Here is a 12707-nt window from a genome sequence, read left to right as displayed (position 1 = left end):
CAGTGGTGCCCTGACCACCAGATAGGATCCTAGAATGGTTTGGTTTGGAAGGGATCATCTGGTTCCAACCCTCCTGCCACGGGCAGGCCCTGAGGAGTCCACACCCTGCAGCTCCCCGCTGGCATCTGCAGAGGAAGCCAACTGAGGCAGCAGCTGCCCAGGGGAAGCTGCAGTGGCCTGGAGCTCTTCCTCCATCTGCTTAGTATCACAGGATCAGTCAGGGTTGGAAGGGACCACAGGGATCATCCAGTTCCAACCCCCCTGCCATGGGCAGGGACACCCCACACTAGATCAGCCTGGCCAGAGCCTCATCCAGCCTGGCCTTAAACACCTCCAGGGACAGGGCCCCAACCACCTCCCTGGACAACCCATTCCAGGGCTTCACCACTCTCATGGGGAAGAACTTCCTCCTCACCTCCAGCCTCAATCTCCCCACCTCCAGCTTCATTCCATTCCCCCTAGTCCTATCACTGCCTGAGATCCTGAGCAGTCCCTCCCCAGCCTTCCTGTAGCCCCCTGCAGATCCTGGAAGGCCACAATGAGGTCACCTGGGAGCCTTCTCTTCCCCAGACTGAACAGCCCCAACTCCTTCAGTCTGTCCTCACAGGAGAGGTGCTCCAGCCCTCTGCTCATCCTTGTGGCCCTTCCCTGGACACCTTCCAGCACCTCCACATCCCTCTTGTCATAGGGGCTTGCAGCCAGGTCAGGCCAGCTCAGGGTCTGATCCAGTCTGACCCTCAGGCAGCCCTTTGCTACAACTCTGCTGAGTGTGAAGCAGCAGGGGCTGGTGCTGCTCTGCCCACAGCAGCTGAGAGGATGTGCTTCAGGAAGCTTTCCCTGGCTGGGCACAACCAGAGCTGCTGCTGGGTGGGGAGAAGCTCAGGGGTAGGCACGGGCTGGCTCCCGCTGAAGGTTTGAGCTAGGTCAGCAGTTCAGAGGTGGTTCCATTGCCAGCTGTGTGGTCAGACAGCAGCAGCAGCAGCTGGGTGAGTGCTGGGCAGTAGCAGCTCTCCTGATCTTTTCCATCTCTGCTCCTCTTGCAGCCTGGCTCCCTGCTGTTACAGCTTCAGGGTCACCAACCGAGGCCGCCGCACCCAGCGGCTCCGCTGGACCGTGGGAGGTTGCTCCCTGCCTGGCCAGCGCCGTTGGCTGCCTTCCCTCAGCAGCACCAAGGGCAAAGCTTCCTCCCAGGGCCCCCCTGCTGCCTGCCCTGTGTTTCAGCTTCGGCCCAAGAGGATGGAGCTGAGGCCAGGCCAAACGATGGAGGTGATGCTGGAAGGCTTCTCCAGCACTCCCCAGGTGAGGTCCCTCACAAGGGCTGAGCCTTCCCCATCAGATCACCTCCCCTGGGACTTGTCCTGCAGCCCCCTGGCACTGGCCTGAGAATGTGAGCAAGAGAGTGTTTGAAGGCCACAGGTTCCCCCTGGCAGAGTCCTCTGCTTTCCTTGCTGGCCACCATCAGTGGCTGGGGCTGCTCTGTGTTCCATCCTGCAGCACTTGCTGCTACCAAAGCAGAGGCTGAAGGCAGCTGCTGCTGTGGCAGGTGCCAAGGTGCCAGGTGCTGAGGCAGGAGGGAAGGGCAGAGAGAAGAAGTGACTCACAGCCTGGGAGCAGAGGCAGAAAGGAAGGCAGGAGGGCAGGTTTCCTGTGTCTGGGGGAAGCCAGCAGGGCAGGCAGTGGCTGGAGCTGCAGCATTTCTCCTCTGCAGACAAAGATGGGCAGAGGCCTTGTCTGGCACCAAGTGCTGGAGGAGAGGCAGGAGCCCAGTGCCAGCTCTGCTGATCAGGGATGTTCATCCCCATGGCACCACTGCAACTGGCAGCTTAACTTGCTTTCCTGGGAACAGTGACACTTGCCCCAGGCTCCCAGCCAGCCCTGCTGTGCCAAGGGCAGCCAGGTCTTGCCAGCACCCTTGGATGGGTCGCTGGGCCTCCTCCTGCCTGGAGCCTTCTGCCAGGGGAATGCAGCTCTGCAGAGGAGCTGCACCCTGATGTGCACTGCTGAGCTCCAGCAGCACAGAGGTTGAAGTGGAGAGGGCTTGGACTGGATGACCTTGAATGGTCCCTGCCAAGCCAAGGCAAGCCATGAGATGATTCTCTGTGGAACAGCTCTAGAGGAAGCTCCTGCTGATGTTCATGTTTTGAAGGGTGTTCTAAAGGCTTGCCTCAAGAGTGGCTTGAAGCAGACTTCGTTGCTCACCTGGGTGGCTGTATTGGGGCTGTCCCCATGCAGTTCTGAGCCCAAAGGTTTTGCTGGGGAGGAGCAAAAGGCACCAAGCTGTTGAGTGCAGTGGTGAGAATGTCTCCCTGGAAAGCTGGCAGGGGCTCTGTGCAGCCAGCTGTGCCTGCCTGGCCCTGCAGTCAGAGCCAAGAGCTCTGGGAGGAGTTGGGCTGTGGTGCTGTAGCAGAGGAAAGAGCCAGCAGTGGAGAAGTGATCCCAGGAGCTGTCCAGAGCAAGGCTTGGCTGTGAGCCCATCCAGCTTGAGAGAGGACTCTGCTGGGACATGCAAGGCAGCTCTGTCCTGGGGAGGTCTCTTTCCAAAGCAGCTCTGGGAAGGAGGGCAGGAGGCATCCTAGTGGGGAGTGATCCCTCCTTGACCTGAAGGCATCTGCCTGGGGGGGGGTTCCTGTGGGTCACAGAATCCCAGCATGGGGGAGGTTGGAAGGGACCTCTGGGGACCATCCAGCCCAATCCCCCTGCTAAAGCAGGGGCACCCACAGCAGGTTGGCCAGGTTGCCAGTGTCCAGGGGGTGTTTGGAGTCTCTGCAGAGAAGGAGACTCCACAACCTCTCTGGGCAGGCTGCTCCAGGCCTCAGCACCCTCGCTGAGGAGAATTTTCTCTTCCTGCTCAGATGGAGCTTCCTGGGTTCCAGTCTGTGCCCCTTGTCCTGTCACAGGCTCCATCCTCTTGCCCCTCACCCTTTAGCTCTTGCTGAGCATGCAGAAGATCTGCTCTGGGGCTGCTCTTCTTTTTGAGGGGGTTGGACTAGAAGACCTTTGGAGGTCCCTTCCAGCTCAGAGCCTTCTGTGCTTCTGTGTGATTCTGTGATGCTCCAGGCTCAGCAGCTCCAGGTCTCAGCCTTTCCTCCTCAGAGAGGTGCTCCAGGCTCCTCAGCATCTTTGTAGTCTTCACTGGGCTCTCTTCAGTAGTTCCCTGACTACTTTGAACTGGGCAGCCCCAAACTGGACCCAGCTGTGGCCTCAGCAGGGCAGGATGGAGGGGGAGGAGAGCCTGCTGGCCACAGTCTCCTTCAGGAATCCTCTTGGCCTTCTTGGACACAAGGGCAGCTTGCTGGCTCGTGGGCAACTTGCTCTCCAGCAGCACTCCCAGGTCCCTGTCTGCAGAGCTGCAAGCTCCCAGCAGGCCAAGGCCTCAGCTGTGCTGGGGCAGGGGTTGTTCCTCCTCAGGAATCATTTCCACTGAGCTTCCAAGGCAGAGCTGACTGCCCTTGGCCTTTCTGTCTCCTGTTTTTCTGCCCAGTTCCATCTCCATCTCCATTCCATCAGCTCCTCCAGCTTTCTGTAGCACTGTGCTCAGCACTGGGGCACATCAAAGGAAGAACCCTTTGGGGCAGGGATTGTCCCTGGCAGCACAAGCCTCCCCAGAGCTGTTTGTGGCTGTTGGCTGCAGCCTGATGGCCACTGGAGTGCAGGAGAAAGGGGATGCAGCACAAGCTGTGGAGGGCAAGGGGAAACCAGCAGTGAGGGGGGCAGTGGCAGGGCCGTGGCTGGTGGCTGGCAGAGGCAGGCTGTCCTCTGGCCACCCTGCTGGCAGCCCCCATGTGCTCTGTGGCTTCTCCTGCAGGCGGTGAGGGAGCAGCTGCTGTGCCAGGCCGCGGTGGGCAGCGAGGCCAGGAGCACCCAGACCCTGCAGGTGGAGCTCAGCTGCCAATTCATTGCTCCTGCCCTGCAGATGTCCTCCACAGCAATCACTTTCCAGGTGGAGAAGGTGAGTGTCTGGCTGGCATCCTGGCCCTGGATCTGCTGGCTGGAAGCTGTGGCTGTGCTTGGCTTCAAAGGAGGAGGGGAGAGAGCTGCTCTGAGTCCCCAGGGCTTTGGCTGTTGACTGCAGCAGGACCAAGCTTTTGCTGTTAGCACTGAGCTCATTCTTTGCTGCCCTGGGGCTGGCAACAGCCTCAGCAGCACTGCTTTGCTCTTGTTGGTGTGGCACCACTGAGGAGAGTGGCCCCAAGCTCTTGTCCCCCACCCTTTAGCTCTTGCTGAGCACTGATCAGATCCCCTCTGGGGCTGCTCTTCTCCAGGATCAAGAGCCCCAGGGCTCTCAGCTCCTCCCAGAGCTGCTCCAGGCCCCTGAGCATCTTGGCACTGTAGCAGGGGCAGCAGGAGCCTGGAGGTTGCTGGCTGGCTGTGCATACTCAAAGCCAGCCTTAGGCTCCTGCAGGCTCTCTGCTGCATCCTGCTTGCTTGTCTCCTCTGCCCAGCACCCCTGGCCTTAGGAGGCTCCTAGAGGCATGAGTGTAGGTGACTGCAACTCCTCTTGTGCTGCTGTCCCCAGGAGAGGACAGGCCACTGCAATCAGATGGGCTGGATCTCTTAGCAGCAGCTGCCTCCTCTCAGGGGCCTGTTCCCTGCACATTCCTGAGGCTGTTCCCCCTGGGCAATGCTGTGGTTTGCAGCCAGCAGCAGCATCTGCTGTGCTTGGAGAAAGCCCTTCCAGAAGGGCAGAAACCTATCCAAAGAGTCCAGAGGAGCTGTTGGGAGCTCTGGGGGCTGAAGGCTTTGGAAAGGCAGCGGGTGGGGAAGGAGGGCCCTGGGCACTTGGGGGTGAGTGATGCTTCTCTCCTGTGCCTGCAGCAAGCAGGGGATGTCCTAACTCCTCTGGCCCAGCCTCTGTCTCTGAAGAACATCTGCCCCCTGCCCCTCAGCATGGTCCTGGCCTTAGGGCAGCCCTTCTCTCTCTGTGATGTGGAGCAGCAGCCCCTGCCTGCAGATGCTCAGGTGAGCAGCCCTGGGCCTTGCTGCTGCTGGAGTGTGAAGAGGGAGCAGTGTGGTGGTGTGCTCCTGCTGGGAGGGCCCCAAAGCTCAGCTCCTGTGCAGGGCCAAGAGGTCCCTTGGGGCTGGGGGTGCCCAGGTGAAGCTGGGAGCCAAGTGTCCAGCTCTGCTCTGCTGCTCTGCTGCACTGCCTCCCTTGGCTCCTTCCCCAGTGCCAGCTGCAGGAGATGCCCAGTGCCAGGCCTGTCTCTAACTGCCCACTCCTCTCTCCTCTCTGCAGCTGTGGGACGTGGTCACAGAGGTGGAGCTGCCCCTGCAGAGCTGTGGGAAGCTGCCCTTCCCCTTCGTGGTGCTGAGCCCTGGCACGGGCACTGCCCGCAGCCCCCTGCCCGCGGTGCCCCTGGTGGTGCCCAGCACGGTGAGGATGGGGGCAGCACAAGGGCCTGACCCTGGCCCTGTGCCAGCCTGCCCTGGCTGGGCTTGGAGGGGAAAACCGGGGAGAAAGAGAAGAGCAGGAGGGAACTGTCCCAGCAGCAGGCAGGGCTGGGAGCTGTCTCTGCTGAGGGGATGCAATCACAGGATCCTTGGGCTTGGAAGAGCCCTTTCAGATCCTCAAGGCCAGCTGGGAGCTCAGCACTGCCAGGCCAGCCCCAAACCCTGGCCCTTGGCACCACATCTCCACAGCTTTTCAGTCCCTCCGGGGCTGGGGACTGCCTGCTGCCCTGGGCAGCCTGGGCCAGGCCTTCACAGCCCTTGTGGGGAAGAAATTGTGCCTGATGCCCAACCTCCCCCTCCCCTGGCACAGCCTGAGAGCATTTGCTCTTGTCCTGGGTCACCTCCTGTGGGAGCAGACAGGAACTGCCCTGCCTGCCCCTGCCAGGGCTGCCCAGGAGACTGCCTTGCTCTTGCCTGGCCATGAAGCTCCTGTGCCAGGAGCTGGAGCAGCCCTTCCCTGCTCCTTCACCCCTCCAGCTCTGCTCCTCTGCAGCAGCTGGGGGGGGCAGTGAGGGGGCCAGGGCTGAGCAGGGCTGGAGCAGTGCAGAGAGGAGTTTGCAGCATCCCAGCAGCCTGCCCTAGCTGCAGCTGTCCCTGCTCACTGCAGGCCTGAAGGAGCTGCTGGCACAGAGGCTGGCTGGAGCTTCTGTAGTGAGTGGTGGTCCCCAGGGGGCAGGAGCTGGTCAGGACCTGAGGGAGCTGCTTGAGAGGGTCCAGCCAAGGGCTCTGAGGGGACTGGAACATCTGTCTGGTGAAGAAAGGCTGAGGGGCTTGGGGCTTTGTAGCCTGGAGAAGACAAGACAGAGGGCAGATCCCCTCAGTGCTTCTGAAGCCTTCAAGGGGACCCAGGGGGCTCTGGCCAAGGCTCTGTCAGTGGTGCCCAGGGAGAGGACAAGGGGCAAGGGGCACACACTGCAACAGCCAAGTTCCATCTGACAGCAGGAGGAACTTCTGTGTGTTGAGGGCAGTGGGGCACTGGGGCAGGCTGCCCAGAGAGGCTGTGGAGTCTCCTCTGGAGCCATTCCAAAGCCTCCTGGCTGCACTCCTGTGCAAGCTGCTCTAGGTGACCCTGCTCTGATGATCTCCAGAGGTCCCTTCCAAGCCCTGTGATTCTGTGACCTTGAAAGGTCCCTTCCCAGCCAAAGCCTTCCAGGATTCTGTGACCTCAGCTCCTGAGCCTTGGGTGGATGTCTCTGGGCTGGAGCAGCATTCCTCTCTCTGGCCCTTGGTGCCATGGGCAAAGGAAGCCAAATGGCTTCCATCTTTCCTCCTGCCTGCCTCCTGCAAGAGGTGCCAGGCTCATGCCCTCTTCCTGCCAGCTTCTGAAGGCACAGCTCTGCTTGGTGCTGCTGTGGCAGCGTGGATGGTGCTGGCAGTGGGGCTGGGCTGGCTCTGGCTGTGTCCTGTGCTGGAGTGGGGGCTCAGGGGGCAGGTCCTGGCCCACTCCTCAGCTCCTCCCTGCAGCCTGAAGGGGAGCAGGGACCTGCAAGTGCAGCCCTGTGTGCAGTGGGCAGCTGAGGAAGGCTGCAGATGTGTCCTGTCACCCAGAGCCAGGTGCCTCTGGATCTGCTTCCTTTTGCTCTGGCCTGGGACAGCTCTTCTGGAAGCCAGAGACACTTCTGGAAGCCCCAGTGACACTTTCTGTTCTAGATCTTGTCCTAGGCTCTGCTGCTGTGTGGCCAGAGATGTGTTTGCAGCTCACAGAATTGTCAGGGTTGGGAGGGAGCTCAAGGCTCAGCCAGCTCCAACCCCCCTGCCATGGGCAGGGACACCTCACACCACAGCAGGTTGCTCACAGCCACCTCCAGCCTGGCTGCAAACACCTCCAGGCAGGAGGCTTCCACCCCCTCCCTGGGCAGCCTGGGCCAGGCTCTCACCACCTTCATGGGGAAGAACTTCTTCCTAACACCCAACCTGAATCTCCCCCTGTCTAGTTTTGCTCCACCCCCCAGTCCTGTCCCTCCCTGACACCCTCAAAAGTCCCTCCCCAGCTTTCTTGGAGCTGCCTGCAGAGACCTGAAGGCCACCAGAAGGTCTCCTGGGAGCCTTCTCCTCTCCAGCCTGCACAAGCCCAACTCTCTCAGTCTGTCCTCATAGCAGAGCAGCTCCAGCCCTCTGCTCCTCCTTGTGGCCTTTCTCTGGAGCTCAGCATGAGCCAGGGCAGGCTCCTGCACCCTGAGTTGAACTGCACAGGCAGGAGGTTTGGTGGGAGTCCCAGGTGGGGCTCAGAGCCCTGGACACCCACCTGCACTCCCAGGATCCCAGGAGGGGGGGTGGTTTGCAAGGGGCCTCTGGGGGCATCCAGCCCAACCTCCTCCTTCCAGCAGGGCACCCCCAGCAGCGTGCCCAGGGGGGGTTGGCATCTCTCCATAGGAGACTCCACAGCTTCTCTGGGCAGCCTGCTCCAGGCCTCCAGCACCCTCACAGCAGAGAATTTTCTCCTCCTGGCCAGCTGGAACTCCCTGGGTTCCAGCTGATGCCCCTTGCCTCTTGTCCTGTCAGTGGGCACCACTGACAAGAGTCCAGCCCCATCCTCTTGTCCCCCACAAGCCCTTTAGCTCTTGCTGAGCTGTGATCAGAGGCCCTCTCTGGGGCTGCTCTTCTCCAGGCTCAACAGCCCCAGGAGTCTCAGCCTCTGAGCCTCACAAAGATGCTGCAGGCCCTCAGCATGTGTGTAGTCTCCCTGGGACTCTTTCCAGTAGGTCCCTGTCCCTTTTGAGCTGAGGAGCCTAGTGGCCACCACTGAGGTGCTGTGACAGGAGCTGCTGGCCCTGCAGAGGGCAGGGGCACTTCCCTTGCCTTGCCCAGCACTGCTGCTGGAGCTTTGCTTGGTCAGGCCTGGCTCCTGCTGGCTGAAGGCAAAGCCTGGGAGCAGCAGAGCTGTGCTGGTGCTGAGCAAAGGCCAGGCTGTGCTGAGGGAAGGCCTCCTCCTGCTCTGGAGGGATTCCAGCTCCCCCTGGCCATGCTGCTCTTGGGCAAGCTGCTGGGGGTGCCCTGCTTTAGCAGGGCAGTTGGAGTGATGACCTCCAGAGGTCCTTTCCAGCTCTCCCCACGCTGGCACTCTGGAGGGGACCTGGCAGCCTGGGGCAGGAGACAAGCTCTTGGAAACCAGACAGCTAGAAGGTGCTGCTGTCTGCTGTCTTCTAGAGGAGAACCTGGCTGAGCATCACCCCCTCCATCAAAGCCTCTTTGGTGCATTCCCTCCCTGCAGGGTAGCCTTGGAGCCGGCCAGCAGCAGGTGCTGAAAGTCTCTTAGCTGCCAGAAGCGCCTGGGGCCTTCTGCAAGGCTTTCCAGCTCCCAGTGGGTCACCTGGAGCCGCAAGAAGTCTGCCTGAAAGGAGAGGGAAGCTTTCCCAGGCTCTGCCTGCACCTGCCCAGGAGCATCCAAGGTGAGCACTGCCTGGCTGCTCCTCAGGATGCTCCCCTGGGCTTTCCCCCAGGGCCTACCCCCAAGGCTGTCAGAGCAGCACTGGTGGCTTCCCCAGGCTCTGCAAGTCCCTGTGGGCTGTGTCCCAGGAGCCACCCTGCAGAGCTGGGTTTGCACCAGCTGGCTGGGGCTGAGCTGCTCCTCTGGGGGAGGAAGCTGGGCAGGGCTGAAGCTCAGCATGCAGCAGGAGGATAGGCACCCACTGCCGGGTGCTGCACTTTGGCCACGGCAGCCCCAGGCAGAGCTCCAGGCTGGGCTCAGAGTGGCTGAGAGCAGCCAGGCAGAGAGGGACCTGGGGGTGCTGACTGACAGCTGCCTGAACATGAGCCAGCAGTGTGCCCAGGTGGCCAGGAAGGCCAAGGGCATCCTGGCCTGCATTAGGAGTGGTGTGGCCAGCAGGAGCAGGGAGGTCATTGTGCCCCTGTGCTCTGCATTGCTTAGGCCACACCTTGAGTCCTGTGTCCAGTTCTGGGCTCCTCAGGTTAGGAAGGACATTGAGAGACTTGAAGGTGTCCAGAGAAGGGCAACAAGGCTGGGGAGAGGCCTTGAGCACAGCCCTGTGAGGAGAGGCTGAGGGAGCTGGGGTTGCTTAGCCCGGAGAAGAGGAGGCTCAGGGGAGACCTCATTGCCCTCTACAGCTACCTAAAGGGAGGTTGTAGCCAGGTGGGGGTTGGTCTCTTCTCCCAGGCACCCAGCACCAGAACAAGAGGACACAGTCTCAAGCTGTGCCAGGGGAGGTTTAGGCTGGAGGTGAGGAGAAGGTTCTTCACTGAGAGAGTCATTGGTCATTGGGATGTGCTGCCTGGGGAGGTGGTGGAGTCCCCATCCCTGGAGGTGTTCAGGAGGGGATTGGATGTGGCACTTGGTGCCATGGTCTGGCCATGAGGTCTGTGGTGACAGGTTGGGCTGGATGATCCTCGAGGTCTCTTCCAGTGCTGTGCCCTGAGCTGCTGGAGGAGTGTTTCTGGGAGAGGTGGTGTGGGGAGGGGGCTGCCCAGCTCAGATGCCCACACTGCACTCTGGGGGGTTTCTGCCTTCAGGCAATGAGAAATATGAGAAGGCCTTCAGGAAGGTGAAAGAAAAGATGGCCAAGGACAGTGAGAGAGATGGAGAAGTTGTCCTGGGGGAGGCTGCAGCCACAGAACCACCCCCAGATGACTTGGCTGCCACGGTGAGAACAGCTGCTGCCCTGTGTGGCAGGAGCCAGCCTCTCCCCCTTGTGTCACTGCATCCCCTTGTACCCCACAAGAGGCTTCCTGGGGCCCTGCTAGCAGGTGGGACCTCCCTGCCCACACTCAGCCATGACTCTCATCAGCTGAGTGCTGCCCCAGGGCTGTCCACCCCTGGAGGTTGTCCCTGCTGGAGCTGGAGGAGCTTCCTGGCAGCTGGCTGAGATCCTGCAGGCCATGCTCATGGGGGTGAATTGATGGGGCCAGATTCATCTGCAGGTGCCACCTGTAGTCCTGGCCCTGCTCTGGAGCCTGCTCCCCACCCTGGGCAGAGCAAGGGCTGTGCTCCACCTCAATCAGTCAGAGCTCCCTAACAGCTCAGTGTCTTTCAGGAGGTGTGAGGATAGAGGCCACAGGAGCATGACCAAGGTTTGCTCTTCTGCTTTAGGTCCTGGATGAGCTGGGCCTGGGTCCCTCAGGGCCCCCCATTCCTCCCCCTGCTGTCTACTCTGTGGTTCACTGCCCAGCCAAGCGGGAGGTGCCTGCAGAAGTCCTCCAGCACTTTGTGCTCCTGCCAGCAGCTGCCACAGGGCCAGAAGAGGAGGAGGCTCCTGAAAGTGTTGTGGATGTCCCCACTGTGCCCACAGTGAAGGTGCCAGGACAGGGACCAGGCTGGATGGGGGCAAAGGGGCAGGTGGGATGGAAAAGGGTGAGAGTGGCAGGGCAGTGAAGATGTGACAGGGCCCAAGCCTGCAGAGATCCCTTCTGGCTGTCCAGAAGAAAGAGCTCTGCTTGAAACACAGGGCCAGTCTGAGAGGAGAGGCAAAGCCTCAGCAGCACACCCTGCTCTGCCCCTCAAACCTTCAGCTGGGAGGTGCAAAGATGGAGAGGAGCTGGCACTGAAAGCCCTATCCTGGGCTGATCCCCAGCAATGTGGGCAGCAGGTCAAAGGAGAGGCTTTTGCCCCTGTGCTGTGCTCTGCTCTGCTGAGACCTCCCCTGCAGTGCTGGCTCTCAGGGCAGGTCTCAGCTGTCTTTCCCTTTGCTCTCTCCCTTTGGGGTGAAGACCTCAGAGGAGCAGGGCACCCCAGCCAGAGGCCATTGGAGAAGGGAGAAAGGCAGCAGCAGCCAGGAGGCTGTGAGGGGAAAGCAGAGCTCTGGCTGTGGCAGGAGAGATCTCCAGGGACCAGCCACAGGACCCCCCAGACGTGGACACCCTGCCCCCCCCAGAGAGCTGTGCCAGGTGAGCTGTGAGGGAGGAGGGATCCCTCTGCTTCAGGGCCAGCTTGCCAAGGAGGTTTCCCACCCCAGCTCCACCATGGCTCCTCCTGCTCTCCTTTGCTCCTCAGCAGTGCCTGAAGGTTCCTCTTTCCCTGCCAGGCTCAGCAGCTACCGCTGGGTAGTGCCTGCCCAGGGCCAGGTGGTGCTGCAGGTCCACTTCAGCTCCGCGCTGCTGGGCAGCTTTGAGCAGAGGCTGCACTTGGAGCTGCTGGGCACCAAGCGCCCCTACCAGCTGCACTGCAGGGGCACCTGCCTGTACCCCAGCATCAGCCAGGAGCCACGGTAAGGCTGGCCCCTGGGGCCGTCCCGCTCTGCTGCCCCTGAGCTCAGAGCTGAGACTCTGCCCCTTGTGCCCCTGGGACCTGCCTGAGCCCCCCAGCATCTCTTGCCGTGCTTGGAGCTGGGCAGCGGTGCTGTGCCTCGGCCAGCACTAAGAGTTCAGCCTTTGGGAGCAGGTTTTGTGCTCAGAGAATCTCCCAACTCTTCCTTCTCTCTGTGCCAGGGAGGTGTTTCCTGGCTGCAGGCAGAGCAAGGCAGCTGATGCCATCATCTCCAAGCAGTATGTCCTGAGCACGGGGATGTTCCACTTGGGGCCGCTGCTGTGTGCCCAGGCAAGAGACAGGTAGGTGCTGCCCAGCCCCCAGCTGTGCTGCTTGCAGGACCTTGTGCTTCCAGGAACATGCACCCAGGGGCACGATTCAGGGCAGGCCCGGGCAGAGAGCTGGGGGTTTGGTGGCTTTGAAGGAGCACAGCTGTGGCAACTTGAGCACCTAGCAGGCACAGGAGTGCTGGGGGGGATGGAGCTGATCTTCCTGCCCCCTGGGGGCTTTGGTGGCCAGAGCCAGGTGCTGCTTGCAGCCTGAAAGCAGCTTGGGGTCACTTGTCAGCCCCCATCTCAGCTTCAGCAGCTTTGTGCTGTTTGTTTCAAGTGCTGGGAGCTCTGTGGGTCAGCCTGAAGGAGCAAAGGAAGTTTTTCTGCTGAGGGACTGGAAACCCTCCGTGAAATCTGCAGTGTCAGCAAGACTTGATGGTTGGAGCTGCTGTTGGGGGACAAGCACCTGCAGGGCAGGGCAAAGGGGATTTCCATTTTCCTGATCCCCACTGCTGGATAGAGTCTGGCCTTAAAATAATGTCCCTGTAGCTGCTGGCATCTTTCTGTTTTTCACTTCCCTCTTCTTTCAGCATTAGGAATGGAGGTTTGTCTCCAGGGGAGCTCTGGAGAGCTGGTGGCATTCTGACACCCCAGGGAGGGTAAATCAAAAGAGTTTAAAAACCAAAAGAGGATTTGGCCAGGCTGAGGCATTGCCTTTTTTTGACCTTTTCCCACCAACCTCTGTCCCACACCTGAACCAGGAGGTGTTTGTTAACTCTGGGATTCCTCTT

At 60.8% G+C, this 12707-nt stretch overlaps 1 protein-coding gene across 1 annotated transcript; it reads left to right on the top strand.

Moving 5' to 3' along the window:
- The first annotated feature begins 1227 nt into the window (after positions 1-1227).
- LOC137458443 (hydrocephalus-inducing protein homolog) lies at positions 1228-8704 on the top strand. The gene is made up of 5 exons (XM_068169914.1): positions 1228-1299; positions 3806-3949; positions 4816-4959; positions 5234-5371; positions 8660-8704. Exons 1-5 carry the CDS (start codon positions 1237-1239, stop codon positions 8702-8704), a joined length of 534 nt encoding a protein of 177 aa, XP_068026015.1. The 5' UTR covers positions 1228-1236.
- The last annotated feature ends 4003 nt before the right edge of the window (positions 8705-12707 follow it).

Source organism: Melanerpes formicivorus, unplaced genomic scaffold, assembly GCF_026170545.1.
Source record: "Melanerpes formicivorus ecotype bairdi unplaced genomic scaffold, bMelFor1.0.p_v2 SCAF_244, whole genome shotgun sequence".
NCBI lineage: Eukaryota > Metazoa > Chordata > Aves > Piciformes > Picidae > Melanerpes > Melanerpes formicivorus.
Note: the sequence above shows the minus strand (reverse complement) of the source record. Positions and strands in the feature narration are given on the sequence as shown.

Bases quoted from the DNA above. Each gene is read 5' to 3' on its own strand.
- LOC137458443 (XM_068169914.1), top strand. From the start codon at position 1,237: ATGGAGCTGAGGCCAGGCCAAACGATGGAGGTGATGCTGGAAGGCTTC. The intron at 3,950-4,815 runs GTGAGTGTCTGG...CTGTGCCTGCAG, and splicing joins TCACTTTCCAGGTGGAGAAG to CAAGCAGGGGATGTCCTAAC. The intron at 4,960-5,233 runs GTGAGCAGCCCT...TCCTCTCTGCAG, and splicing joins CCCTGCCTGCAGATGCTCAG to CTGTGGGACGTGGTCACAGA.